Source organism: Balaenoptera borealis (genome assembly GCF_965194805.1).
Source record: "Balaenoptera borealis genome assembly, chromosome: 8".
NCBI classification, from domain to species: domain Eukaryota; kingdom Metazoa; phylum Chordata; class Mammalia; order Artiodactyla; family Balaenopteridae; genus Balaenoptera; species Balaenoptera borealis.
This window is the reverse complement of record NC_138865.1, coordinates 8,138,811-8,165,404: the sequence shown is the minus strand read 5'-3', so window position 1 is coordinate 8,165,404 and position 26,594 is coordinate 8,138,811. Positions and strand designations below refer to the sequence as shown.

At 38.3% G+C, this 26,594-nt stretch overlaps 2 protein-coding genes and 1 long non-coding RNA gene across 6 annotated transcripts in view; 2 read left to right on the top strand and 1 right to left on the bottom strand.

Moving 5' to 3' along the window:
* Nucleotides 1-26,594, top strand: part of LOC309633705 — a 184,917-nt gene that overhangs the window by 131,939 nt on the left and 26,384 nt on the right. The gene's annotated exons all lie outside the window — the stretch shown is intronic.
* MTMR9 (myotubularin related protein 9) overlaps nt 1-26,594 on the top strand; it is a 76,594-nt gene that overhangs the window by 35,848 nt on the left and 14,152 nt on the right. Inside the window, exons 4-8 of the mRNA XM_082402807.1 lie at nt 470-643; nt 3,055-3,272; nt 4,165-4,326; nt 22,713-22,854; nt 24,666-24,886. Of these exons, the coding sequence (XP_082258933.1) occupies nt 470-643; nt 3,055-3,272; nt 4,165-4,326; nt 22,713-22,854; nt 24,666-24,886 (917 nt within the window). The remainder of the gene's footprint in view (nt 1-469; nt 644-3,054; nt 3,273-4,164; nt 4,327-22,712; nt 22,855-24,665; nt 24,887-26,594) is intronic.
* LOC309633696 (uncharacterized protein) overlaps nt 7,481-26,594 on the bottom strand; it is a gene marked incomplete at its 5' end in the record, with an annotated part of 126,207 nt that continues 107,093 nt past the window's right edge. For 3 of the 4 annotated variants that reach the window (XR_014247666.1, XM_082402922.1, XM_082402923.1), the window contains one exon: nt 26,030-26,306. Of the gene's footprint in view, nt 9,926-26,029; nt 26,307-26,594 lie in introns of those variants that run through there. The other variant, XM_082402924.1, reaches the window with a different exon arrangement.

Here is a 26,594-nt window from a genome sequence, read left to right as displayed (position 1 = left end):
TAAGAGTACCGTTAACAAAGTAAATGGTACCAAGACAAGAATGAATGAGATGATGTTGGCCCTGATATTCATGAATATATTTAATATATTTAACTTGGAGAATAGAAGACTAAGGGAGAAACAACTGTCTTTCATATATTCCATAAGATGTCATGTGAAATGGGGAACTTGTACTGAAATCACAGTAAAAAAACAATAGAGGAAGTTACAGAGCAATAAGTTTTGCTCAATAGGAGGAAGAACTTTCTAGGAACTAGGGATACCTAGCACTGTAGGAAGCTGGCTCTGAAGAGAGGAGCTCCTTTTCTGTGGAAGTATTTGAGTATGGGCTAGGTATCCTTCTAGTACATTCCTGTGAGATGGCTTCTTCACTGTATGAAAATTGATCTCTAAGCTCCTTTAAAAGTTTTCAGATTATTTTGTGACATTGAGATACTTGCTTAGCTTTGAAGTATTTTGTGTTTTTCAGACCAGTGAATGGAGGTTAAGCTATGTCAATAAGGAATTTGCTGTTTGCCCCTCTTACCCACCAATCGTCATAGTGCCCAAAGCCATCGATGATGAAGCTCTTCGGAAGGTAGCTACGTTTCGGCATGGAGGACGCTTCCCAGTGCTCAGCTATTATCATAAGAAAAATGGAATGGTAAGTGAACAATAAACACTGCTGCTTAATCGACTGGAAGACTTGGTTTGAGGTGCTTAGAAATGTTCCCCTTTTCTGTGTGCCTGTTCATTGAAGTGATTAGTCTCTCCTGCTGGGACTTCCTGTTATTTAAGCTTTAGGGAATCAGGAGTAGAGTGTTTTCTGTGATCAGGATATGACTTTGAATTCTTTCCATGATGCTGCTTAACCTTAGAAAAGCCAAGAGAAGTTTATCTTTAGGACTCAGTACAAAGGGAGCTAATGTTTAGTTGATACTTAAAATTAACACTCTTAGGTAGAAAAATAAATTTCTCTGACCAGAATAATGGTATGATACTTTATTTTAATTATTCTCACCAGATTTTCCTGTGAAAGGTAAATTGAACAGACGTTTTTATTTTCAAAAGGGAAAAGAGTGACACATGTCATTAGTCACAACTTAAGTAAACACAGGAGTCAGGAATTGAATAGGCAAGTGCTCACTGTGTGTTCGTTTCCTAAATATTTTCGAAGTTTATTTCTCTCCTCTTATTTTCTCTTTGTCAGTAAACTCTGCTTCTCATTTTGAATCCAATAGTAAATGAGTGGGTAAGTTACAGCTATCTTCCATTTTCCTTTTTCCCCTGGTAGTAAGTCAAATGTAGATATTTAGGATAAAGGGATTTCTAGAAATCAGGTCACCTATCTTGCCTGCTCAGCAGTATTTCTCTTCACTAGGGTTCACCATAAAGCATTTTAACAACTCATAAAATATATTATTGTGTCCAGTTACATGGTAAGTGCAGTCTGAGAGTTAGCCATTGTCATCCTGTGGATGACCTTCCTTATGTTAAATTTCAAGGTAGTTAAAATAACAGCATGTATTATGGCACTGGTCCCCAACCTTTTTGGCACCAGGGACTCTTCATGGAAGACAGTTTTTCCACGGAAAGGGTGGGGGGATGGTTCAGGCGGTAATGTGGGCGATGGGTAGTGGCAGATGAAGCTTCGCTCGCTCGCCCCCCCACTCACCTCCTGCTCTGCGGCCCGGTTCCTAACAGGCTGTGGGCTGGTACCGGTCTGCGGCCTGGGAATTGGGGACCCCTGTATTATGGGACAAGCTTGAAATAATTCTAAACCATTCGCCAGGGAATAGATCAGTATAACGGATACTGATTTCTTGAGAAAAGTTTCAAAAGCAGACTTCAAAGTATGTAGTTTTTGGTCTTTGGAGACAAGTGGTTAAGTCCTGGAATACTGGAAGAAGGCCACTGGAGAATAAAGAATAAATAAGTAGCTTTCAAGATATTGAAAGTGATTCCCAAAACAAGAATAATAGTGCATAAATTTTTTTTATTTTACCATTGGTGCCTTTTCTCTTTATAATTCTTGAGAAAACCTGCCAACCCTAAGTTTATGTAGTTGAAGCCAAAGTTTCCTGGTGTGTAGGCTGTTATCATTATCTTAATTACAGGCCCAGATCTGCTGGATAATTAATTCACTGACTAAATGAATTGTAATATTTGATCTTAAAGAGGAACTATAATTTATTATGTGAAAGTATTTTGAGATAGTAGGAAGAAAAATCGTGTAAAAGTGCAAGTCTTGTTTTTGTTTTACAATGATTAACTGTTGTCAATACATAGAAACATTTCTTTGTTTTAGGATCAAATTCATCTCCAAAGTGACACACAATTTTTTTTTTTTTAAACATCTTTATTGGAGTATAATTGCTTTACAATGGTGTGTTAGTTTCTGCTATATAACAAAGTGAATCAGCTATACATATACATATATCCCCATATCTCCTCCCTCTTGCGTCTCCCTCCCACCTCTCCCTATCCCACCCCTCTAGGTGGTCACAAAGCACCGAGCTGATCTTCCTGTGCTATGCGGCTGCTTCCCACTAGCTATTGGTTTTACATTTGGTAGTGTATATATGTCCATGCCACTCTCTCACTTTGTCCCAGCTTACCCTTCCCCCTCCCTGCGTCCTCAAGTCCATTTTCTAGTAGGTCTGCGTCTTTATTCCCGTTGTGCCCCTAGGTTCTTCATGACCATTTTCTTTAGATTCCATATATATGTGTTAGTATACAGTATTTGTTTTTCTCTTTCTGACTTACTTCACTCTCTATGACAGACTCTAGGTCCATCCATCTCACTACAAATAACTCAGTTTCGTTTCTTTCTATGGCTGAGTAATATTCCATTGTATATATGTGCCACATCTTCTTTATCCATTCATCTGTTGATGGACACTTAGGTTGCTTCCATGTCCTGGCTATTGTAAATAGAGCTGCAATGAACATTGTGGTACATGACTCTTCACAGAATTGTTTTTTGAGGTACTCTTAATCTAGCTAATTCATTTCTGTTTTCAGAAACTTTAAAAAGCAGCTACTGTTAAATTTTAGACTCTATTGTCCTTGTAGGTTATTATGCGAAGTGGTCAGCCACTCACTGGCACAAATGGGAGACGGTGCAAAGAAGATGAGAAGCTGATAAATGCTACCCTCAGGGCAGGAAAGCGTGGCTACATCATTGACACCCGACCTCTAAACGTAGCTCAGCAAGCTAGAGCCAAAGGAGGTGGCTTTGAGCAAGAAGCTCATTATCCCCAGTGGAGGCGGATTCATAAGTCCATTGAGAGGTAAAAGATTCGGGAGACAGTACTGGACTCTTATTTGCAGATATTTAGAGTGGGTGAGCCCTTAGCTGTTCAAAAATCACAGATTTTCAAACGAACCTTCATATTAACTTGAGTCAAAAATTGGCTGGATATCCTGTCCTTGTGTTTTATAAGATAAGCAGAAAACTTATGGTGGATGCTCAGAAGTGAGTTTTGATCAGATAGCATTTATTCTTTGTTAGTTCTGTAATTTCATCACCATGAGGTCTGCTCCTCTACGTGTAGATCAGCGGTGACCAAACTTACTGAAAAGATATGCTACGCATAATTATATTTTCCTAAGTCAAAAAGACTTAGACATTTAATTTCCCTGATACCCACTTATTTTCACACCTTGTTTCCTCTACCTATATCATCTCCTTTATGCTTGCAATTAGTGGTTTATAATTGCTTCTGGGTGGGTGAGTGGGTGGGAGTTGGAGCTAATAAAACAATGGGATCTGAGCTGGCCTTGGGCATCCCTGCTGGCAGTACAGGTGTCCAGAGTTGAGTCTGTGGGAACGGGACGCAGATGTTAGTGGTGCTGTCTTGTGACCTGTCACAAAAGCAGTGCTGTGGCCCTCTCCTCAGTCAGATAATTCAGTTATGCAAACTGGGTTTAATCTGTTCAGATGAGGAAGAGTTTACCATCGCAGGCATTTTAAGCATTTCACAATCATGTTTAAATATTAGTTTTTCAGTCTTTAACCCTATAAGTTATTATATAGCAAGGTAAATATCTTTATAGTATTTTGAGCTGCTTTTGCCCTTGGATATATATTGGAGGCTGAGTTTTTGATTTGGTTTCTTCCTTCATTGTTCTATGTTCTGTTTTCTTTCTTTCTTCTTTTTAACTTTTTCTTGTTTTTGAAAGGTATCACATTCTTCAGGAGAGCTTAATCAAACTCGTGGAAGCTTGTAATGACCAAACACATAACATGGACCGATGGCTCAGTAGATTGGAGGCCTCCAACTGGCTGACTCACATCAAAGAGATTCTGACAACTGCCTGTCTGGCAGCTCAGTGTCTCGACAGGTAAAGTGCATCTCAGGGTTCTGGAGCGGGGCACTCACACCAACTAGACTTCGCTTCCATCCAGACCTGTGGTGTGTATTATGTTACTGTTCATGCCTGTCTGTATCTTATGTTCACATCATTTTATAAATAACTATAGAAGATAGTCAGTGCCATTCAGTGTCAGTGAAGTGTGTGTGTAGAGTCTGGCATTTAATTGAAAATGTTTGTTGAATGAATGTGAACCATGTACATATACATGTCTTCCATGACAAAAATTTTTTAAGTACTAAAGGATCTATTTTTTTCTATAAAAATCCTTAAAATGTGAATCTACCAATTTTCCTTTTCTTAGACTGCAAAATAATGAAAAGAAGTTTTCTTATTTCTCCTCAGAGGGCCAAACTTGGCCTTCAAGGAACTTTTGAAATAGCAATGGAAGGAAACATGTAATTTTGTTACACAGTAAATGATCCTTTCTAATGTCTCAGCTATCTTGTTACAAACTACTTGATATGTGCAGTTATATCTGGATCTCAAGTTGAGAAAACCGGATGGTAGTGATGTGAAGTATATGAAGTGATTTTAGTTTATTCACTCAGTTGAAAGTTGCTAATCCTTGAGACTTGAGGCAGAAGACTTGAACAGGGGCAGAAGGATTGGTATAAGTTGTTGCAGAAGCTTAGAATGCCCTTTTATTTTATTTTTCATTTTAAACCTGTTTTTTTTTTTTTAAATAAATGTATTTATTTATTTAGGGCCGCATTGGGTCTTCGTTGCTGCATGCGGGCTTTCTCTAATTGCCGCAAGCAGGGGCTTCTCTTCATTGCGGTGTGCGGGCTTCTCATTGTGGTGGCTTCTCTTGTTGCGGAGTACAGGCCCTAGGCGTGTGGGCTTCAGTAGTTGTGGCACGCAGGCTCAGTAGTTGTGGCGCACGGGCTTAGTTGCTCCGCAGCATGTGGGATCTTCCAGGACCAGGGCTCAAACCCGTGTCCCCTGCATTGGCAGGCAGATTCTTAACGACTGCACCACCTGGGGAAGTCGTTTTAAAATCTTATACACTTGCAAAGATGGGGTGGAGGAGGCTGCTGAGCTTCCTAGCAGCCAATTCAAAGACAGAGAACACTTTGCTTAAAAATGAACCCACATAAACATGAATTTCAATTAGAACCCCGATCTGCATTCACACAGGATGCTGCAACAGGCCCTAGAAGAGCTGGCTAAGTCCTTGTCTTGGTCCATCTCTACTCTAATGTCTTCATTAGCTTCCACAGAGAATAGATGTCTCCTCGATAAGGCATCAGTTACTCCACTTGAAAGCAGACAGGACAAAGACTGAAAGGAGGTTTTCTGCAAACCAGATTTTTAAAAGAATGCCTTAAATTTAATTTCTTTCCCATCTTCTTTCCATTGTCTCTTTTATTCCTTCCTGTTTTCTAAATGACTGTTACCGTCACATTCAATTGATATTGAAGTCCTGCCAGGAGTAATGGCCAGAGCAGTCCAAGGAGCACTGAGCTGTTTCTCCTTGATTTTGTCCTTCTGTATCTCAAGTAGAACAAAAGCCTTGTCTTCAAAGAACAGTTCAAACGTCAACAGGCACGTTGCTTTTCATAAACCACATGTCCACCTCAGTCACCTTTTTTCTTTCTTTCCTGGATTGAACTTCTAAGTCTACCTGCATTATTCTTTGTTGATTTGCCTCAGTCATGTCTCAAATTCCTATACATATATAATTTCATTTAAGCTTCCAAACAACCTTGTTATGTATTATTACCCTACCTCTATAGATAAGGAAAAATAAAATCAGAGGAAGGTGCCTGAGTTGTACTGATTACAGCCCAAGTGGCAGTGCTGAGATTCCAACCTTTTTGTAAGAAATAATTAAGGAATAACACAGATAGACCCCTGAGTGTATGTCTCTGGATCTTTTCCTGGATCTTTAAATGGCTGTTGTTCTGCTCTGGTATTTTCTATGCTATTTTGTTTGTTTGTGGTTGTTGTTCTTTTTGGTTTAAGTAACATCAGGGATGGTTAACATACAAACTTCTAGCTGGGAGAGCAAATCTATTTCAGAGTACCCAGTAAGGATGTGAGGGAAAAATGCCCAGTCCTTGGTTGTTTCAGAAGGGACTCCTCGTTTGCTTCAGAAAGCTGAAGGAAGAGTCTGGGAGCACATTAATATACGCTAACAACTTTTTCTATAGGAAAGCGTGAAAACTTGCCCCACTCTTGTGCAAGATGGAACACGAAATATTTTGATACATTATCCTTCTATATTAAAAGAAAAATCAAGGCTGCTGTTTTAAAATAGGGCAGATGTGACCCCAGTTGCCTTTTGGGGGGTTAATTTTTAAATGTTTGCACACCAGCAATTTCATCAACAAAAACATACATCTCTGAATAAAATGAGAAATACTTATAACCAAGAAGAACAACAGATAATTTCACTGGTAGTTACTGATTTTATAATGTTTTTCAGTTTATCAGAGGGATTTTTCTTTTTGTACAAGCATCTTGCATGCTTATTTTGGGTCAAATTCTAAACCTAGCCCTGACACCAGTATTTAATTCCCAGGGGCTAGTATATGTACACAAGGAAAGCTTCCAAAGATATCTTCCTATCAACTGAGTTATTTAAAATAATCTATTTGTCTGCCAGAAAAAACATATTGATATCATATTAAAGCTAGACCTTTGGAGGGGGAAAACATATTTTGTTATTCATTTCTAAACAACTTAAAAAAGAAATATGAAAATAATTACAAAATAAAACTTCCTAGAGTCATAAAATTATTTTATACTCCTAAGTGGTTAATTCCTTTTTTTAATTAATTGAAGTATATTTGATTTACAGTGTTGTATTAGTTTCAGGTGTACAGCAAAGTGATTTAGTTATACATATACATATATCTATTCTTTTTCAGATTCTTTTCCCATATAGATTATTACAGAGTATTGAGTAGAGTTCCCTGTGCTCCACAGTAGGTGCTTGCTGATTATCTATTTTATATATAGTAGTGTGTATATGTTAATCCCAACCTCCTAATTTATCCCTTCCCCTCCTTTCCCTTTGGTAACCATAAGTCTGTTTTCTAAGTCTATGAGTCAGTTTCTGTTTTGTAAATAAGTTCATTTGTATCATTTTTTTAGATTCCACATATAAGTGATATGATTTGATATTTGTCTTTCTCTGTCTGACTTCACTTAGTATGATCATCTCTAGGTCCATCCATGTTGCTTCAAAAGGCATTATTTCATTCTTTTTTCATTCATTTTATACACATCAGTGTATACATGTCAATCCCAATTTCCCAACTCTCATCACACCCCCACCCCCGCCACTTTCCCCCCTTGGCGTCCATACGTTTGTTCTCTACATCTGTGTCTCAGTTTCTACCCTGCAAACCAGTTCATCTGTACCATTTTTCTAGGATCCACATATATGCGTTAATATACTATATTTGTTTTTCTCTTTCTGCCTTACTTCACTCTGTATGACAGTCTCTAGATCCATCCACGTCTCTACAAATGACCCAGTTTTGTTCCTTTTCATGGCCAAGTAGTATTCCATTGTGCATATGTGCCACATCTTTATCCATTCATCTATCGATGGACCTTTAGGTTGCTTCCATGTCTTGGCTATTGTAAACAGTGCTGCAATGAACACTGAGGTGCATGTATCTTTTCGAAGTATGGTTTTCTCCAGATATATGCCCAGGAGTGGGATTGCTGGATCATATGGTAGCTCTATTTTTAGTTTTTTGAGGAACCTCCGTACTGTTTTCCATAGTGGCTATATCAATTTACATTCCCACCAATAGTGTAGGAAGGTTCCCTTTTCTCCACACCCTCTCCAGCATTTATTGTTTGTAGACTTTTTGATGATGGCCATTCTGACCGGTGTGAGGTGATACCTCAGTAGTTTTGATTTGCATTTCTCTAATAATTAGTGATGTTGAGCATCTTTTCATGTGCTTTTTGGCCATCTGTATGTCTTCTTTGGAGAAATGTCTATTTATATCTTCTGCCCATTTTTTGATTGGGTTATTTGTTTTCTGCATCATCTGTTTGTATATTTTGGAGATTAATCCCTTGTCAGTTGCTTCGTTTGCCAATATTTTCTCCATTCTGTGGGTTTTCTTTTCATTTTGTTTATGGTTTCCTTTGCTGTGCAAAAGCTTTTAAGGTTTTTTTTTTCTGGCTGCGTTGGGTCTTTGTTGCTGCACACAGGCTTTCTCTAGTTGTGGCGAGCACGGGCTACTCTTCATTGCAGTGTGCATGCTTCTCATTGCGGTGGCTTCTCTTGTTGTGGAGCACGGGCTCTAGGTGCACGGGCTTCAGTAGTTGTGGCTCGCAGGCTCTAGAGTGCAGGCTCAGTAGTTGTTGCACATGGGCTTAGTTGCTCCGCGGCATGTGGGCTCTTCCCGGACCAGGGATCGAACCCGTGTCCCCTGCATTGGCAGGCAGATCCCTAACAACTGTGCCACCAGGGAAGTCCCACTTTTAAGTTTATTTGATCCCATTTGTTTATTTTTGTTTTTCTTTTTTTTTTATTGGAATATAGTTGCTTTACACTGCTGTGTCAGTTTGTTTTTATCTTCATTACTCTAGGAGGTGGATTGAAAAAGATATTGCTGTGATTTATGTCAAAGAGTGTTCTGCCTATGTTTTCCTCCAAGAGTTTTATAGTATCTGGTCTTACATTTAGTTCTTTAATCCACTTTGAATTTATTTTTGTGTATGGTGTTAGAGAATGTTCTAATTTCATTCTTTTACATGTAGCTGTCCAGTTTTCCCAGCACACTGAGGGGTTAATTCTAATATTTCCACAAAGACAGGTCATAAGTGACAAGCCAGAAGCTGTGACTTGGGCTTGAGGTAGACGTTTTAGTACTATATGAAGCTCTGTGATTAAGTAAAAATTTTAGATTCAACATTAATTAGACAGTATAATCAGACAGTATAATCAGGACAGCAATTGTTAATGTGTCAACCACACATACACAGATACTGGTGAGAGAATTGGCTAAATTATCAAACCTGAAAAGAAAATGCCTACTTTTGTTTTTTCCTAAGTCATTAAGAAGATTCAGTTGCTCTCAGCTTTGAAAAAAGGATATTGACTACAAAAAATTTACATAGACAGTAGAATGCATTCTTAGATATGATGGAACAATTTAATCGATGATGTTAGGATTCCGTTTTCATACATGCATTGTTCTTTGTTTTTTTTTTTATGACGTCTCTTTCCATTTATTCATCCGATCTGTCCATTAATTCGTCTTACTTTTTGATGCTTCCAAGCACATTACAGATCATTTACCTGTTTTTTTATTAACATTTTTTTTATTCAAACAAAGTCACAAAAATTATAATCATCCTCATCAGTTCACTCAGTCCCATGTAATTAATTTTTTTTATCTTGATCTTTTGTTAGCACTTTTGTGGATTCATCAGTTTTCCATTAGAGTTCTGAAAATGCTTATTCATTCAATTCAGCAGTATAGTCAGTTACCAGAAACCTGTACTTGTCAGAGTCTTTTCCATGAATTCCTTGAAGATGAAACCCTTTTATAGGAACATTTTTGCAAGAGCATCAGAGTACACCCAGAACTGCCTGTAAATGACAAAAGACATAAAAATGACCACGGTTAAAGATTTGATGAAAGTTCATAACAATGCAATTGACAAGGAAATTTAGTTATTTCTGAGATATACATTTTAAAGTAATAACTAGAATTATGACTTATAACATTATACCAGAACATATAAGATTTTTAGGAATTTCATGTAATGTCTGAAGCATTTATATTAACATATTTCCATACAAATAACCCAGAGGAAGTTTAGTATTAGTATTTTGTTTTGTTTTGTTTTTTTTATACAGCACGTTCTTATTAGTCATCAGTTTTATACACATTAGTGTATACATGTCAATCCCAATCGCCCAATTCAGCACACCACCATCCCCAACCCCCCGCGGTTTCCCCCCCTTGGTGTCCATACGTTTGTTCTCTACATCGGTGTCTCAACTTCTGCCCTGCAAACCGGCTCATCTGTACCATTTTTCTAGGTTCCACTTACATGCGTTAATATACGATATTTGTTTTTTTTTTTAATGTCTGAAACATTTATATTAACATATTTCCATACATATTTCCATACAAACACAAATATAAGATTTTTAGAAATTTCATGTAATGTCTGAAACATTTATATTAACATATTTCCATACAAATAACCCAATGAAAGTTTAGTATTAGTTGTTTTGTTTGTTTGTTTTTTTATACTGCAGGTTCTTATTAGGCATCAATTTTATACACATCAGTGTATACATGTCAATCCCAATCGCCCAATTTAGCACACCACCATCCCCACCCCACCGCAGTTTTCCCCCCTTGGTGTCCATATGTCCGTTCTCTACCTCTGTGTCTCAACTTCTGCCCTGCAAACCGGCTCATCTGTACCATTTTTCTAGGTTCCACATACATGCATTAATATACGATATTTGTTTTTCTCTTTCTGACTTACTTCACTCTGTATGACAGTCTCTAGATCCATCCACGTCTCAACAAATGACTCAATTTCGTTCCTTTTTATGGCTGAGTAATATTCCATTGTATATATGTACCACAACTTCTTTATCCGTTCGTCTGTTGATGGGCATTTAGGTTGCTTCCATGACCTGGCTATTGTAAATAGTGCTGCAATGAACATTCGGGTGCATGTGTCTTTTTGAATTACGGTTTTCTCTGGGTATATGCTCAGTAGTGGGATTGCTGGGTCATATGGTAATTCTATTTTTAGTTTTTTAAGGAACCTCCATATTGTTCTCCATAGTGGCTGTATCAATTTACATTCCCACCAACAGTGCAAGAGGGTTCCCTTTTCTCCACACCCTCTCCAGCATTTGTTGTTTGTAGATTTTCTGATGATGCCCATTCTAACAGGAGTGAGGTGATACCTCATTGTAGTTTTGATTTGCATTTCTCTAATAATTAGTGATGTTGAGCATCTTTTCATGTGCTTCGTGGCCGTCTGTATGTCTTCTTTGGAGAAATGTCTATTTAGGTCTTCTGCCAATTTTTGGATTGGGGTGTTTGTTTCTTTAATATTGAGCTGAATGAGCTGTTTATATATTTTGGAGATTAATCCTTTGTCCGTTGATTCGTTTGCAAATATTTTCTCCCATTCTGAGGGTTGTCTTTTCGTCTTGTTATGGTTTCCTTTGCTGTGCAAAAGCTTTGAAGTTTCATTAGGTCCCATTTGTTTATTTTTGTTTTTATTTCCATTACTCTAGGAGGTGGATCAAAAAAGATCTTGCTGTGATTTATGTCAAAGAGTGTTCTTCCTATGTTTTCCTCTAAGAGTTTTATAGTGTCCAGTCTTATATTTAGGTCTCTAATCCATTTTGAGTTTATTTTTGTGTATGGTGTTAGGGAGTATTCTAATTTCATTCTTTTACATGTAGCTGTCCAGTTTTCCCAGCACCACTTATTGAAGAGACTGTCTTTTCTCCATTGTATATCTTTGCCTCCTTTGTCATAGATTAGTTGACCATAGGTGCGTGGGTTAATCTCTGGGCTTTGAATGAGTTTGGGAGTGTTCCTTCCTCTGCAATTTTTTGGAAGAGTTTGAGAAGGAGAGGTGTTAGCTCTTCTCTAAATGTTTGATAGAATTCACCTGTGAAGCCATCTGGTCCTGGACTTTTGTTTGTTGGAAGATTTTTAATCACAGTTTCAATTTCATTACTTGTGATTGGTCTGTTCATATTTTCTCTTTCTTCCTGGTTCAGTCTTGGAAGGTTATACCTTTCTAAAAATTTGTCCATTTCTTCCAGGTTGTCCATTTTATTGGCATAAAGTTGCTTGTAGTAGTCTCTTAGGATGCTTTGTATTTCTGCAGTGTCTGTTGTAACTTCTCCTTTTTCATTTCTGATTTTATTGATTTGAGTCCTCTCCCTCTTTTTCTTGATGAGTCTGGCTAACGGCTTATCAATTTTCTTTATCTTCTCAAAGAACCAACTTTTAGTTTTATTGATCTATGCTATTGTTTTCTTTGTTTCTATTTCATTTATTTCTGCTCTGATCTTTATGATTTCTTTCCTTCTGCTAACTTTGGGTTTTGTTTGTTCTTCTTTCTCTAGTTCCTTTAGGTGTAAGTTTAGATTGTTTACTTGAGATTTTTCTTGTTTCTTGAGATAGGCTTGTATAGCTATAAACTTCCCTCTGAGAACTGCTTTCGCTGCATCCCATAGGTTTTGGGTCGTCGTGTTTTCATTGTCTTTTGTCTCTAGGTATTTTTTGATTCCCTCTCTGATTTCTTCAGTGATCTCTTGGTTATTTAGTAACGTATTGTTTAGCCTCCATGTGTTTGTCTTTTTTACTTTTTTTTTCCCTGTAATTCATTTCTAATCTCATAACGTTGTGGTCAGAAAAGATGCTTGATATTTCAATTTTCTTAAATTTACTGAGGCTTGATTTGTGACCCAAGATGTAATCTATCCTGGAGAATGTTCCGTGCGCACTTGAGAAGAACGTGTAATCTGCTGTTTTGGGGTGGAATGTCCTATATATATCAATTAAATCTGACTGGTCTATTGTGTCATTTAAAGCTTCTGTTTCCTTATTCATTTTCATTTTGGATGATCTGTCCATTGGTGTAAGTGGGGTGTTAAAGTCCCCCACTATTATTGTGTTACTGTCGATTTCCTCTTTTATAGCTGTTAGCAGTTGCCTTATGTATTGAGGTGCTCCTATGTTGGGTGCATATATATTTATAATTGTTATATCTTCTTCTTGGATTGATCCCTTGATCATTATGTAGTGTCCTTCCTTGTCTCTTGTAACATTCTTTATTTTAAAGTCTATTTTATCTGATATGAGTATAGCTACTCCAGCTTTCTTTTGATTTCCATTTGCATGGAATATCTTTTTCCATCCCCTCACTTTCCGTCTGTATGTGTCCCTAGGTCTAAAGTGGGTCTCTTGTAGACAGCATATATATGGGTCTTGTTTTTGTATCCATTCAGCCAGTCTATGTCTTTTGGTTGGGGCATTTAATCCATTCACGTTTAAGGTAATTATCGATATGTATGTTCCTATGACCATTTTCCTAATTGTTTTGGGTTCTTTTTGTAGGTCCTTTTCTTTTCTTGTGTTTCCCACTTAGAGAAGTTCCTTTAGCATTTGTTGTAGAGCTGGTTTGGTGGTGCTGAATTCTCGTAGCTTTTGCTTCTCTGTAAAGCTTTTGATTTCTCCATCAAATCTAAATGAGATCCTTGCCGGGTAGAGTAATCTTGGTTGTAGGTTCTTCCCTTTCATCACTTTAAGTATATCATGCCACTCCCTTCTGGCTTGTAGAGTTTCTGCTGAGAAATCAGCTGTTAACCTTATGGGAGTTCCCTTGTATGTTATTTGTCGTTTTTCCCTTGCTGCTTTCAATAATTTTTCTTTGTCTTTAATTTTTGCCACTTTGATTACTATGTGTCTCGGCGTGTTTCTCCTTGGGTTTATCCTGTATGGGACTCTCTGCGCTTCCTGGACTTGGGTGGCTATTTCCTTTCCCATGTTAGGGAAGTTTTCGACTATAATCTCTTCAAATATTTTCTCTGGTCCTTTCTCTCTCTCTTCTCCTTCTGGGACCCCTATAATGCGAATGTTGTTGCGTTTAATGTTGTCCCAGAGGTCTCTTAGGCTGTCTTCATTTCTTTTCATTCTTTTTTCTTTATTCTGTTCCGCAGCAGTGAATTCCACCATTCTGTCTTCAGGTCACTTATCCGTTCTTCTGCCTCAGTTATTCTGCTATTGATTCCTTCTAGTGTAGTTTTCATTTCAGTTATTGTGTTGGTCAGCTCTGTTTGTTTGTTCTTTAATTCTTCTAGGTCTTTGTTAATCATTTCTTGCATCTTCTCAGTCTTTGCCTCCATTCTTATTCCGAGGTCCTGGATCATCTTCACTATCATTATTCTGAATTCTTTTTCTGGAAGGTTGCCTATCTCCACTTCATTTAGTTGTTTTTCTGGGGTTTTTTCTTGTTCCTTCATCTGGTACATAGCCCTCTGCCTTTTCATCTTGTCTATCTTTCTGTAACTGTGGTTTTTGGTCCCCAGGCTGCAGGATTGTAGTTTTTCTTGCTTCTGCTGTCTGCCCTCTGGTGGTTGAGGCTATCTAAGAGGCTTGATGGGAGGCTCTGGTGGTGGGTAAAGCTGACTGTTGCTGTGGCAGTCAGAGCTCAGTAAAACTTTAATCCACTTGACTGTTGATGGGTGGGGCTGGGTTCCCTCCCTGTTTGTTGTTTTGCCTGAGGCAACCCAACACTGGAGCCTACCTGGGCTCTTTGGTGGGGTTAATGGCAGACTCTGGGAGGGCTCACACCAAGGAGCACTTCCCAGAACCTCCGCTGCCAGTGTCCTTGTCCCCACGGTGAAACAAAGCCACCCCCCGCCTCTGCAGGAGACTCCCCAACACCAGCAGGTATGTCTGGTTCAGTCTCCCCCAGGGTCACTGTTCCTTCCCCTGGGTCCCGATGCGCACACTACTTTGTGTGTGCCCTCCAAGAGTGGGGTCTCTGTTTCCCCTAGTCCTGTAGAAGTCCTGCAATCAATTCCCACTAGGCTTCAAAGTCTGATTCTCTAGGAATTCCTCCTCCCGTTGCAGGACCCCCAGGTTGGGAAGCCTGACGTGGGGCTCAGAACCTTCACTCCAGTGGGTGGACTTCTGTGGTATAAGTGTTCGCTAGTCTGTGAGTCACCCACCCAGCAGTTATGGGATTTGATTTTGCTCTGATTGCGCCCCTCCTACCGTCTCACTGTGGCTTCTCCTCTGTTCTTGGACGTGGGGTATCCTCCTTGGTGAAGTCCAGGGTCTTCCTGTCAATGATTGTCCAGCAGCCAGTTGTGATTCTGGTGCTCTCGCAAGAGGGAGTGAGAGCACGTCCGTCTACTCCGCCATCTTGGTTAATCACGATATTTGTTTTTCCCTTTCTGACTTACTTCACTCTGTATGACAGTCTCTAGATAAATCCAGATCTCAACAAATGACTCAATTTCATTCCTTTTTATGGCCGAGTAATATTCCATTGTATATATGTACCACAACTTCTTTATCCATTTGTCTGTCGATGGGCATTTAGGTTGCTTCCATGACCTGGCTATTGTAAATAGTGCTGCAATGAATATTGGGGTGCATGTGTCTTTTTGAATTATGGTTTTCTCTGCGTATATGCCCAGTAGTGGGATTGCTGGATCATATGGTAATTCTATTTTTAGTTTTTTAAGGAACCTCCATACTGTTCTCCATAGTGGCTATATCAGTTTACATTCCCACCAACAGTGCAGGAGGGTTCCCTTTTCTCCACACCCTCTCCAGCATTTGTTGTTCATAGATTTTCTGATGATACCCATTCTGACCGCTGTGAGGTGATACCTCATTGTAGTTTTGATTTGCATTTCTCTAATAATTAGTGATGTTGAGCAGCTTTTCATGTGCTTCCTGTCCATCTGTATGTCTTCTTTGGAGAAATGTCTATTTAGGTCTTCTGCCCATTTTTGGATTCAGTTGTTTGTTTCTTTAATATTGAGCTGCATGAGCTGTTTATGTATTTTGGAGATTAATCCTTTGTCCGATGATTTGTTTGCAAATATTTTCTCCTATTCTGAGGGTTGTCTTTTCGTCTTGTTTATGGTTTCCTTTGCTGTGCAAAAGCTTTGAAGTTTCATTAGGTCCCATTTATTTATTTTTGTTTTTATTTCCATTACTCTAGGAGGTGGATCAAAAAAGATCTTGATGTGATTTATGTCAAAGAGTGTTCTGCCTATGTTTTCCTCTAAGAGTTTTATAGTGTCCAGTCTTACATTTAGGTCTCAAATCTATTTTGAGTTTATTTTTGTGTATGGTGTTAGGGAGTGTTCTAATTTCATTATTTTACATGTAGCTGTCCAGTTTTCCCAGCACCACTCATTGAAGAGGCTGTCTTTTCTCCACTGTATATCTTTGCCTCCTTTGTCATAGATTAGTTGACCATAGGTGCGTGGGTTTATCTCTGGGCTTTCTATCTTGTTCCAATGATCTATGTTTCTGTTTTTGTGCCAGTACCATATTGTCTTGATTACTGTAGCTTTGTAGTACAGTCTGAAGTCAGGGATTCTGATTCCTCCAGCTCCGTTTTTTTCCCTCAAGACTGCTTTGGCTATTTGGGGCCTTTTGTGTCTCCATACAAATTTTAAAATTATTTGTTCTAGTTCTGTAAAAAATGCCATTGGTAATTTGATAGGGATTGCATTGAATCTGTAGAGTGCTTTGGGTAGTATAGTCATGTTCACAATATTTATTCTTCCAATCCAAGAACATGGTATATCTCTGCATCTTTGGTATCATCTTTAATTTCTTTCATCAGTGTCTTATAGTTTTCAGCATACAGGTCTTTTGTCTCCCTTGGTAGGTTTATTCCTAGGTATTTTATTCTGTTTGTTGCAGTGGTAAATGGGAGTGTTTCCTTGGGAGTGTTTCCTTAATTTCTCTTTCAGATTTTTCATCATTAGTGTATAGGAATGCAAGAGATTTCTGTGCATTTTGTATCCTGTAACTTTACCAAATTCATTGATTAGCTCTAGTAGTTTTCTGGTAGCATCTTTAGGATTCTCTATGTATTGTATCATGTCATCTGCAAACAGTGACAGTTTCACTTCTTCTTTTCCAATTTGTATTCCTTTTATTTCTTTTTCTTCTCTGATTGCCATGGCTAGGACTTCCAAAACTATGTTGAATAAGTGGCGAGAGTGGACATCCTTGCCTTGTTCCTGATCTTAGAGGAAATGGTTTGTTTTTCACCATTGAGAATGATGTTTGCTCTGGGTTTGTCATATATGGCCTTTATTATGTTGAGGTAGGTTCCCTCTATGCCCACTTTCTGGAGAGTTTTTATCATAAATGGGTGTTGAATTTTGTCAAAAGCTTTTCCTGCATCTATTGAGATGATCATATGGTTTTTCTCCTTCAATTTGTTAATATGGTGTATCACATTGATTGATTTGCGTATATTGAAGAATCCTTGCATCCCTGGGATAAATCCCACTTGATCACGGTGCATGATCCTTTCACTGTTTTGTTGGATTCTGTTTGCTAGTATTTTGTTGAGGATTTTTGCATCTATATTCATCAGTGATATTGGTCTGCAATTTTCTTTTTTTGTAGTATCTTTGTCTGGTTTTGGTATCAGGGTGATGGTGGCCTCATAGAATGAGTTTGGGAGTGTTCCTTCCTCTGCAATTTTTTGGAAGAGTTTGAGAAGGATGGGTGTTAGCTCGTCTCTAAATGTTTGACAGAATTCACCTGTGAAGCCATCTGGTCCTGGACTTTTGTTTGTTGGAAGATTTTTAATCACAGTTTCAATTTCATTACTTGTGATTGGTCTGTTCATATTTTCTATTTCTTCCTGGTTCAGTCTTGGAAGGTTATACCTTTCTAAGAATTTGTCCATTTCTTCCAGGTTGTCCATTTTATTGGCATAGAGTTGCTTGTAGTAGGTCTCTTAGGATGCTTTGTATTTCTGCAGTGTCTGTTGTAACTTCTCCTTTTTCATTTCTCATTTTATTGATTTGAGTCCTCTCCCTCCTTTTCTTGATGAGTTTGGCTAATGGTTTATCAATTTTGTTTATCTTCTCAAAGAACCAGCTTTTAGTTTTATTGATCTTTTCCTATTGTTTATTTCTGCTCTGATCTTTATGATTTCTTTCCTTCTGCTAACTTTGGGTTTTGTTTGTTCTTCTTTCTCTAGTTCCTTTAGGTGTAAGGTTAGATTGTTTATTTAAGATTTTTCTTGTTTCTTGAGGTAGGCTCATATAGCTATAAACGTCCCTCTTAGAACTGCTTTTGTTGCATCTCGTAGGTTTTGGATGGTCGTGTTTTCATTGTCATTTGTCTCTAGGTATTTTTTTTTATTTCCTCTTTGATTTCTTCAGTGATCTCTTGGTTATTTAGTAACGTATTGTTTAGCCTCCATGTGTTTGTGTTTTTTACGTTTTTTTCCCTGTAATTCATTTCTAATCTCATAGCGTTGTGGTCAGAAAAGATGCTTGATATGATTGCAGTTTTCTTAAATTTACTGAGGCTTGATTTGTGACCCAAGATGTGATCTATCCTGGAGAATGTTTCGTGCGCACTTCAGAAGAAAGTGTGATCTGCTGTTTTTGGATGGAATGTCCTATAAATATCAATTAAATCTATCTGGTCCATTGTGTCATTTAAAGCTTCTGTTTCCTTATTTATTTTCATTTTGGATGATCTGTTCATTGGTGTAAGTGAGGTGTTAAAGTCCCCCACTATTATTGTGTTACTGTCGATTTCCTCTTTTATAGCTGTTAGCAGTTGCCTTATGTATTGAGGTGCTCCTATCTTGGGTGCATATAGATTTATAATTGTTATATCTTCTTCTTGGATTGACCCCTTGATCATTATGTAGTGTCCTTCCTTGTCTCTTGTAACATTCTTTATTTTAAAGTCTATTTTATCTGATATGAGTATAGCTACTCCAGCTTTCTTTTGATTTCCATTTGCATGGAATATCTTTTTTCATCCCCTCACTTTCAGTCTGTATGTGTCCCTAGGTCTGAAGTGGGTCTCTTGTAGACAGCATATATATGGGTCTTGTTTTTGTATCCATTCAGCAAGCCTGTGTCTTTTGGTTGGAGCATTTAATCCATTCACATTTAAGGTAATTATCGATATTTATGTTCCTGTGACCATTTTCTTCATTGTTATGGGTTTGTTTTTGTAGGTCCTTTTCTTCTCTTGTGTTTCCCACTTAGAGAAGTTCCTTTAGCATTTGTTGTAGAGCTGGTTTGGTGGTGCTGAATTCTCTTAGCTTTTGCTTGTCTGTAAAGCTTTTGATTTCTCCATCGAATCTGAATGAGATCCTTTCCGGGTAGAGTAATCTTGGTTGTAAGTTCTTCCCTTTCATTTCTTTAAGTGTATCATGCCACTCCCTTCTGGCTTGTAGAGTTTCTGCTGAGAAATCAGCTGTTAACCTTATGGGAGTTCCCTTGTATGTTATTTGTCGTTTTTCCCTTGCTGCTTTTAATAATTTTTCTTTGTCTTTAATTTTTGCCAATTTGATTACTATGTGTCTCGGCATGTTTCTCCTTGGCTTTATCCTGTATGGGACTCGCTGCACTTCCTGGACTTGGGTGGCTTTTTCCTTTCCCATGTTAGGGAAGTTTTCGACCATAATCTCTTCAAATATTTTCTCAGGTCCTTTCTCTCTCTTTTCTCCTTCTGGGACCCCTATAATGCGAATGTTGTTGCGTTTAATGTTGTCCCAGAGGTCTCTTAGGCTGTCTTCATTTCTTTTCATTCTTTTTTCTTTATTCTGTTCCGCAGCAGTGAATTCCACCATTCTGTCTTCAGGTCACTTATCCGTTCTTCTGCCTCAGTTATTCTGCTATTGATTCCTTCTAGGGTAGTTTTCATTTCAGTTATTGTATTGGTCATTTCTGTTTGTTTGTTCTTTAATTCTTCTAGTTCTTTGTTAATCATTTCTTGCATCTTCTCAGTCTTTGCCTCCATTCTTATTCCGAGGTCCTGGATCATCTTCACTATCATTATTCTGAATTCTTTTTCTGGAAGGTTGCCTATCTCCACTTCATTTAGTTGTTTTTCTGGGGTTTTTTCTTGTTCCTTCATCTGGTACATAGCCCTCTGCCTTTTCATCTAGTCTATCTTTCTGTGAATGTGGTTTTTGTTCCACAGGCTGCAGGATTGTAGTTTTTCTTGCTTCTGCTGTCTGCCCTCTGTTAGAATACCCTTTTTAAGAAGGGGATTCTCACTGAAACAGTAGGTAGGTAGAAGTGTTCTCACCACATAGTTGGATGGCACTTTTCTTTGAGACTTTGTTTTATTGATGCTTCCAAATTATGGAAATATATATGTAATTTTCAAAATTAATGAGAAATTGATAATAGAACAGGTTGCTTAAGATCATGTGGTGAGTTAGCAACTTACCACAGGGTCACCAAGTGCCATGAATCAGGATTCCCCGGGATTCCTGGTGTAGGGACTTTCCTGGTGGTCCAGTGGTAAAGAATCCACCTTCCTACGCAGGGGATACGGTTTTGATCCCTGGTCGAGGAACTAAGATCCCACTTGCTGCGGGGCAACTAAGCCCACACGCCACAACTACTGAACTCGCGCACCTCAATGAGAGAGCCCATGTGCCGCGAACTACAGAGCCCACACACTCTGGAGCCCGCGCGCCACAACTAGAGAGAGAAAACCAACATGCCACAACTAGAGAGAAGCCCGCAGCGCAACGAAAAGATCCTGCATGCCGCAACCAAGACCCGATGCAGCCAAAAAAATAAATAAAAAAAAAAACGGGAAGCCCATTTATCTTATAAAATATGGGAGTTAAAGACCAAGGTTCTGTGGCAGAGAAATAAATAATACAGAATGATGAGATGTATATATTAAGGGTTTGGGTTTTTTTAACCTAAGTTAAAAATATTTCCCCTTACATGATGAGTACAGAGGCTTTGTTTGCTTATGAAACATGAATTATCATAAACCCTTACAACCATGTTGTCTAAGTTTTCAGCCATAATAAGAGGTGATGCAGGTGAAAGTAATCCTAGGGGCAGAACAGTGTTTGCTATCTCCACCTTTGTTTAGTTTGGGCTACCTTAAACAAACAGGAACTTCCACACTCCTAGGAGAATTGAAGGTTTTGGTTTATTTTGCCATGTTTGAGTTCCCTTTTTTGATGTATATTAGCTCATTAGTTATACCTCCATAAAAATCTGCCCTTACAACACTCAAAATGTAAAAATAGACCTTAAGTTAATTGAATTAAATTTAGAGTATACCACAGATAACTAGGATATATATCTAATATATATCAAAAGCCTGAAAACATTTGCTCATACCCTTCAGTCTAGTCATTAGATTTCATCCTGAGAATGGGGTTGTTAACCTAATCATAGGTGAACATCAGGGAGTCTTATTTTCAAATTAAGAACTCTAGAATAATTCAGCAAAAGACAAAAAGCTAAGTACACCATCTAAAGTGTAACAAAAATTGGCAGTGACCTGAATGTCCAACTATAGGATTAAGTAAATTGTAGTTCATCACTTAATAGAATATTATGTAACCATTAATATAATACTTCTACAGATGACATAGAAACATGGGAAAATGTTTATAATAAAAGTAGAAATAATGTTACCTTTTGTTACAGCTATGTAAAGTATATCTGTACATGAGGAAAGAATTAACAGTAGCCAAACATAAAACTTTTATGGGAAAGTGGTGAGCTCATTTTCCTTTTTTCCACAATTTCCTTCACTGTCATTTCAATAAAAAGAGGTAGAAGAATGGGAGGGGAGAAAATGTAGTTTAGTTTCTGGTGTTTCCTCCCACTCTTTAGAATAATGGGGTCCTAGGCACCACCTACAGAGTGTATAGTGGTATCATTGCCACTGACTTTCTAGATTGACACTTTTTTTTCCCCCTAAGGAATTTATTTATTTTATTTGGTTGCACTGGGTCTGTTTGGTTGCGTCAGGTCTTATTTGTGGCAGGCGGACTCCTTAGTTGTGGCTTGTGGGCTCCTTAGTTATGGCTTGCCGGCTCCTTAGTTGCAGCACGTGGGCTCCTTAATTGCGGCTCATGGGCTCCTTAGTTGCGGGTTGCTGGCTCCTTAGTTGCGGCACGTGGGCTCCTTAGTTGTGGCATGTGAACTCTTAGTTGTGGCATGCAAACTCTTAGTTGTGGCATGCATGTGGGATCTAGTTCCCTGACCAGGGATCGAACCTGGGCCCCCTGCATTGGGAGCATGGAGTCTTAACCACTGTGCCACCAGGGCAGTCCCTAGATTGACACTTTTATATATATATTTTTAAAAAATTTTCTTCCTGTTTTCATGTTTCTCAAAGTGTGGTTTAGGACTTGTTTCCCAGATTCATTATGGTTTATGAAGGCATCCTTATAGTAAACTGATGGTGGAAAGGTAGAATCAAGGTTAGAGAGATACAGAAAAATAACTTTAAGTGTGTGTTTCTAGGCTTGATGAGAAAAGGCTTTAGTTAACTATTAAAGCAGAAAAGGTCAGCATCTAGTCAATTTGATGAGGTCTGCTTTCTAGTTTTGTAAAGGAAGAAAACATTCAGGAAACGGTTTTATGAAATTTGTTATAATGTAAATGGGTTCTTGCCCTATGAAATTTGGGACTTATAGTTTTATATTTTCCCCAAGGGAAGCTGTCTTCATGTACCTCATTTAGACTCAAAACCTACTGGACAGAGCAGAATGCAAAAGACTTTAAACTGTTATACTCAAGAAATGTTTATTATTAACAGAGTTGGTTGACCATGTCAGGAGTGTCCCATTTGTCCTCTGAATTTTCCTACCAGGGAAGGAGCATCCATACTGATTCATGGAACAGAAGGAACTGATTCCACACTCCAGGTTACCTCCCTGGCCCAGATCATCTTGGAACCAAGAAGCAGGACCATCCAGGGCTTTGAGGCCTTGATAGAGAGAGAATGGCTTCAGGTGAGAAAAGCTATTTTGTCCACAGAGGAACTGCTCCTAATTGATGTTTGATCCTGGTTTGTGGGAATGGATATAATATATGAAATTTTGATTGATTCAGATGTTTAATTTTCTGGGGGACAGTTAATCTCTCTTCCTCTTAATAAATGCCTGTAATCTTCACTGCCTCTCAATTTCTGTCTCCCTCTTTGCTTATATTGCTCATTGGCACTTCATTCCCCTAACAAACGTTATTAGTTGTACCTTGTTACCTATAGGGGAGACACAGAGAATGTGTAAAACGTGGTCTTGTCTCACAGAACTTAGTCTTGCTAGAGAAAAAAGACATAAACAAGGGGGGCAGGAGGAGTGGGGACTTGTAAGTACAAGGCATGTGCTTTAGTGCTTTCTACCTTCTGCTCCTCTGGCTCTGTCCTGTCGTCTTCCCCAGCCAGGTGAAATCCTTCTCATCCTGTAAGATCCAGCTAAACATCTCTACTTTCATGAAGACTCTGGGACCTTAACTTCCTTCACAGATAAAATTGATCCATTTTCCTCACACCTTGTTTCCTGAACTAGACTCAGATACCGTGACTTCTTTGAGTTCAGGGAACCTTGCCCAATTCAGCTGTTCATCCCTAGGACACAACACAGTGCTGTCCTATATAATGCTGAAGGACAGCTAAAATAAAGGTCTCATAAAATAGATGGAAATCCTTCAGGCCAGAGGTTAATTTAAATATATATACACTGTGTAACTTAGTAGATAATTGTGATTGAAAACAAATGTTTAGATATATCTTGAAAGGAAGTATCTCCGGAGAAAAATCACTTCTGGCCCTTCTAGTTACAATTCAGATTTATTTAGGTGTTAACGCTGTTATGTTGACCATGTCTACCCACCCTGACAGCTGACCTTTATCTCTGTTTAAGTCAGACCATCCTAAATATTTGGTGCAGATCTTATTCAACGACATTCCTTGTGATGCATAGCAAACAAACAAATGAGTATGACTGATTTATTTATATATTACCATTTTCATGGGCATCAAAATCCCATTCATGTTCCTGGCATTATCTTTGTCAGATAAAGTAGCACGAGGACCCAAAGATAAAGCATGTCTATGAAATACCTAGAAGGGTGTGATTTTGGGGGATAAGGTCAGTACTCAGGTTCTGGGTGGGCCAGAGAGCCAGATGATTCTTAAATTTCCTTTGGTCAGTAGATGACAGACTCTTCTAGTTCTTTTTGGGGGAGGGGGAGACTAAAGACAGCTTTGTCTCTAATAGAAAAGTATTCATACAGATGTCTTCAAGACAGTAACTTTTTTTTGTATGTTATTAAAGACTTACTATCAGGAGTAACCTGATAAAATTTGTCTATGAGAAGCCCATATCTATCTGCATTTAGTGGTGAGGCTTCTGTAGCTTACAGTAGTCTACAGTGCTTTGGATGGATAGAAGGGGATAGCTGTCCTTTGTTTTATACCTGAAGAGCTTATGTTCTTTGACTTTGCTCCAGATTTTACAGGCCTAGAAAGATTTTATGCTTATTATTACTGAAGTTCATTATTCTTCTATTTGGTATTCCAAGACCAACTGCAGACGTTATGGCTAACTGTATATATACCCTTGTTAAGTATTTGGAAATCTTGTCTTTTTCCTTAGTTGCTGAAGATTGTCTTAAACCAAGAAATCATTAAAGAGCAGCCACCCAAATTATATGATGTTCCATTTAATAGTTTTGTTGCAACTGTGTGAAATTTGTTAATAATGCGCTACAGTGTGATCTCACTAGGATATGATTGCTGCATTTCCATCTTTTCTCTTAGGCTGGTCACCCATTCCAACAGCGCTGTGCACAGTCGGCCTATTGTAATAGTAAGCAGAAGTGGGAGTCGCCTGTATTTCTTCTCTTCTTGGACTGTGTGTGGCAGATACTTCGTCAGTTCCCTTGTTCGTTTGAATTTAATGAGAATCTCCTCATCATGCTCTTTGAGCATGCATATGCCTCACAGTTTGGAACATTTCTGGGCAACAATGAAAGTGAAAGGTGGGTACACTGCTCACGTGGGGGCCATTTTATTTTTAGCTGTTTTGGTCATTTCCTAAAAGAGACCAGGATTTGGTTCTACATTAATGTTATTTATAAGATGGTAGAGGTTACAGTTAGTATAAATTAAATTACGTAATTTATTGTGAGCCTATCACATGCTAGGTGAGAGCATATCCTGGATTTTGTTCTATTTGATTAAAATTAGTCCATACACTGATTAAAAAGCTTTGAATAATTGAGCAGCCATTAAAATGTTACTTTCCTTATATAGGAGCATAGTATCTTACATCTGGAAGAAGCTTTAACATATAATTCAATTCTCCCCTCCATCCAATTTTATGTATTAGGAAGGTAATATCCAGAGAAGTGAATGACTTGTCCAGGGACACACAGCCTGTTGGTCACCAAAAGTATGGCTGTAGTATAGGTCTTCCTACTCTTGCTCTAGATTTTTCTCTCTTATACCGAGAAACTGTCCTCAGGCCCAGAGTGACAATCTTACTTCATAACCCAGACACCATCACGTTTATAGGTTTAATTAGAAGATTCATATCAGAATGATCATTAAAGATGCTTAACTGGTAATCTTCTCATTTGGGTACAATCTAAAGGCTTCCTCTGGGTGGGAGGCAGGGTTTGTCCCTTGGCTGGTACCTGGCATCATCTAGTTGAATAATAAACTTAAACAATTAACAGTTTTCATAAAAGAATAGAATTATTGCATCTTTACCTGTTTGAAATTCAAGCACATAGAGCAATACATGTTTTTTTACTTAAAGCTGAATTGGCAAGTATTTCAACTTTAGAGTTTCTTACAGATTCTTGTCTTCAGAAGTAGGGAAAAATTTAGAACTATTTGCTCTAGAAAGTTCTGTGTCACCACAGTTTTCTCACTGTGCTTTGGCTATAGTTACTGCAGCCACACGTGATTCATATGATCAGTTTGACTGATTTAATGGGTGTGTTTATAATTTGCACTGTTTCTTCTGTATCCCAAGGGTATTTGCTCTAAGTGTTTTCTCTGATAATATATGGAGTTGGGACAGGACTAACTTGCTCAAGATAAAATGTCTTATTGGTACCAAGTTCAAGCTTGTACTGCTTGCTGCACGACAAGCCAGTAAATCAAGAAACGAGATGTTGGGGCAAGGAATAGCAACTTTATTCAGCAAGCCAGCAGACTGGGAAGATGGTGGACTAGTGTCTCAAAGAACCATCTTGCCTGGGTTTGGGTGCTAGTTTCTTTTATAAAACAAAGAGGGGGAGGTAAGGAGGTAAAATTAAAAAAGAAAAAGAAACAAGGTGATAAGTTGTTGCAAATGCTTCCTGGTTCCTGCCAGACTCTGGAGGGGATGCATTCATTTCTTTCTCCCGGCAGTCCTTCACAGGTGGGCCTGGTCAGGGTGTTTCCTGGGAGCTAAACACAGGTGTTTTAGCTTAGTGCTCAGGATGGGAGACAGGGTTCCCCAGATGGGCCATTATGTGTTCTTTAAGCTAAAAGCAACATTCCTTTAGTGATTAACTTGTAGCAAAAGCAGTAGAATACAAAGGTTAAAGTAAAAGAAACAGATCCAGTATAGGGCCAGATTTGTTCTTCCCTATTACATTATGTTGGCATTGCAAAATGAATCTTTCAACATCATACCTCAGTTTTTTCAATTAATGAAATTTACTTTGGGTATTTTAGTATCATTTTAAGTTGACT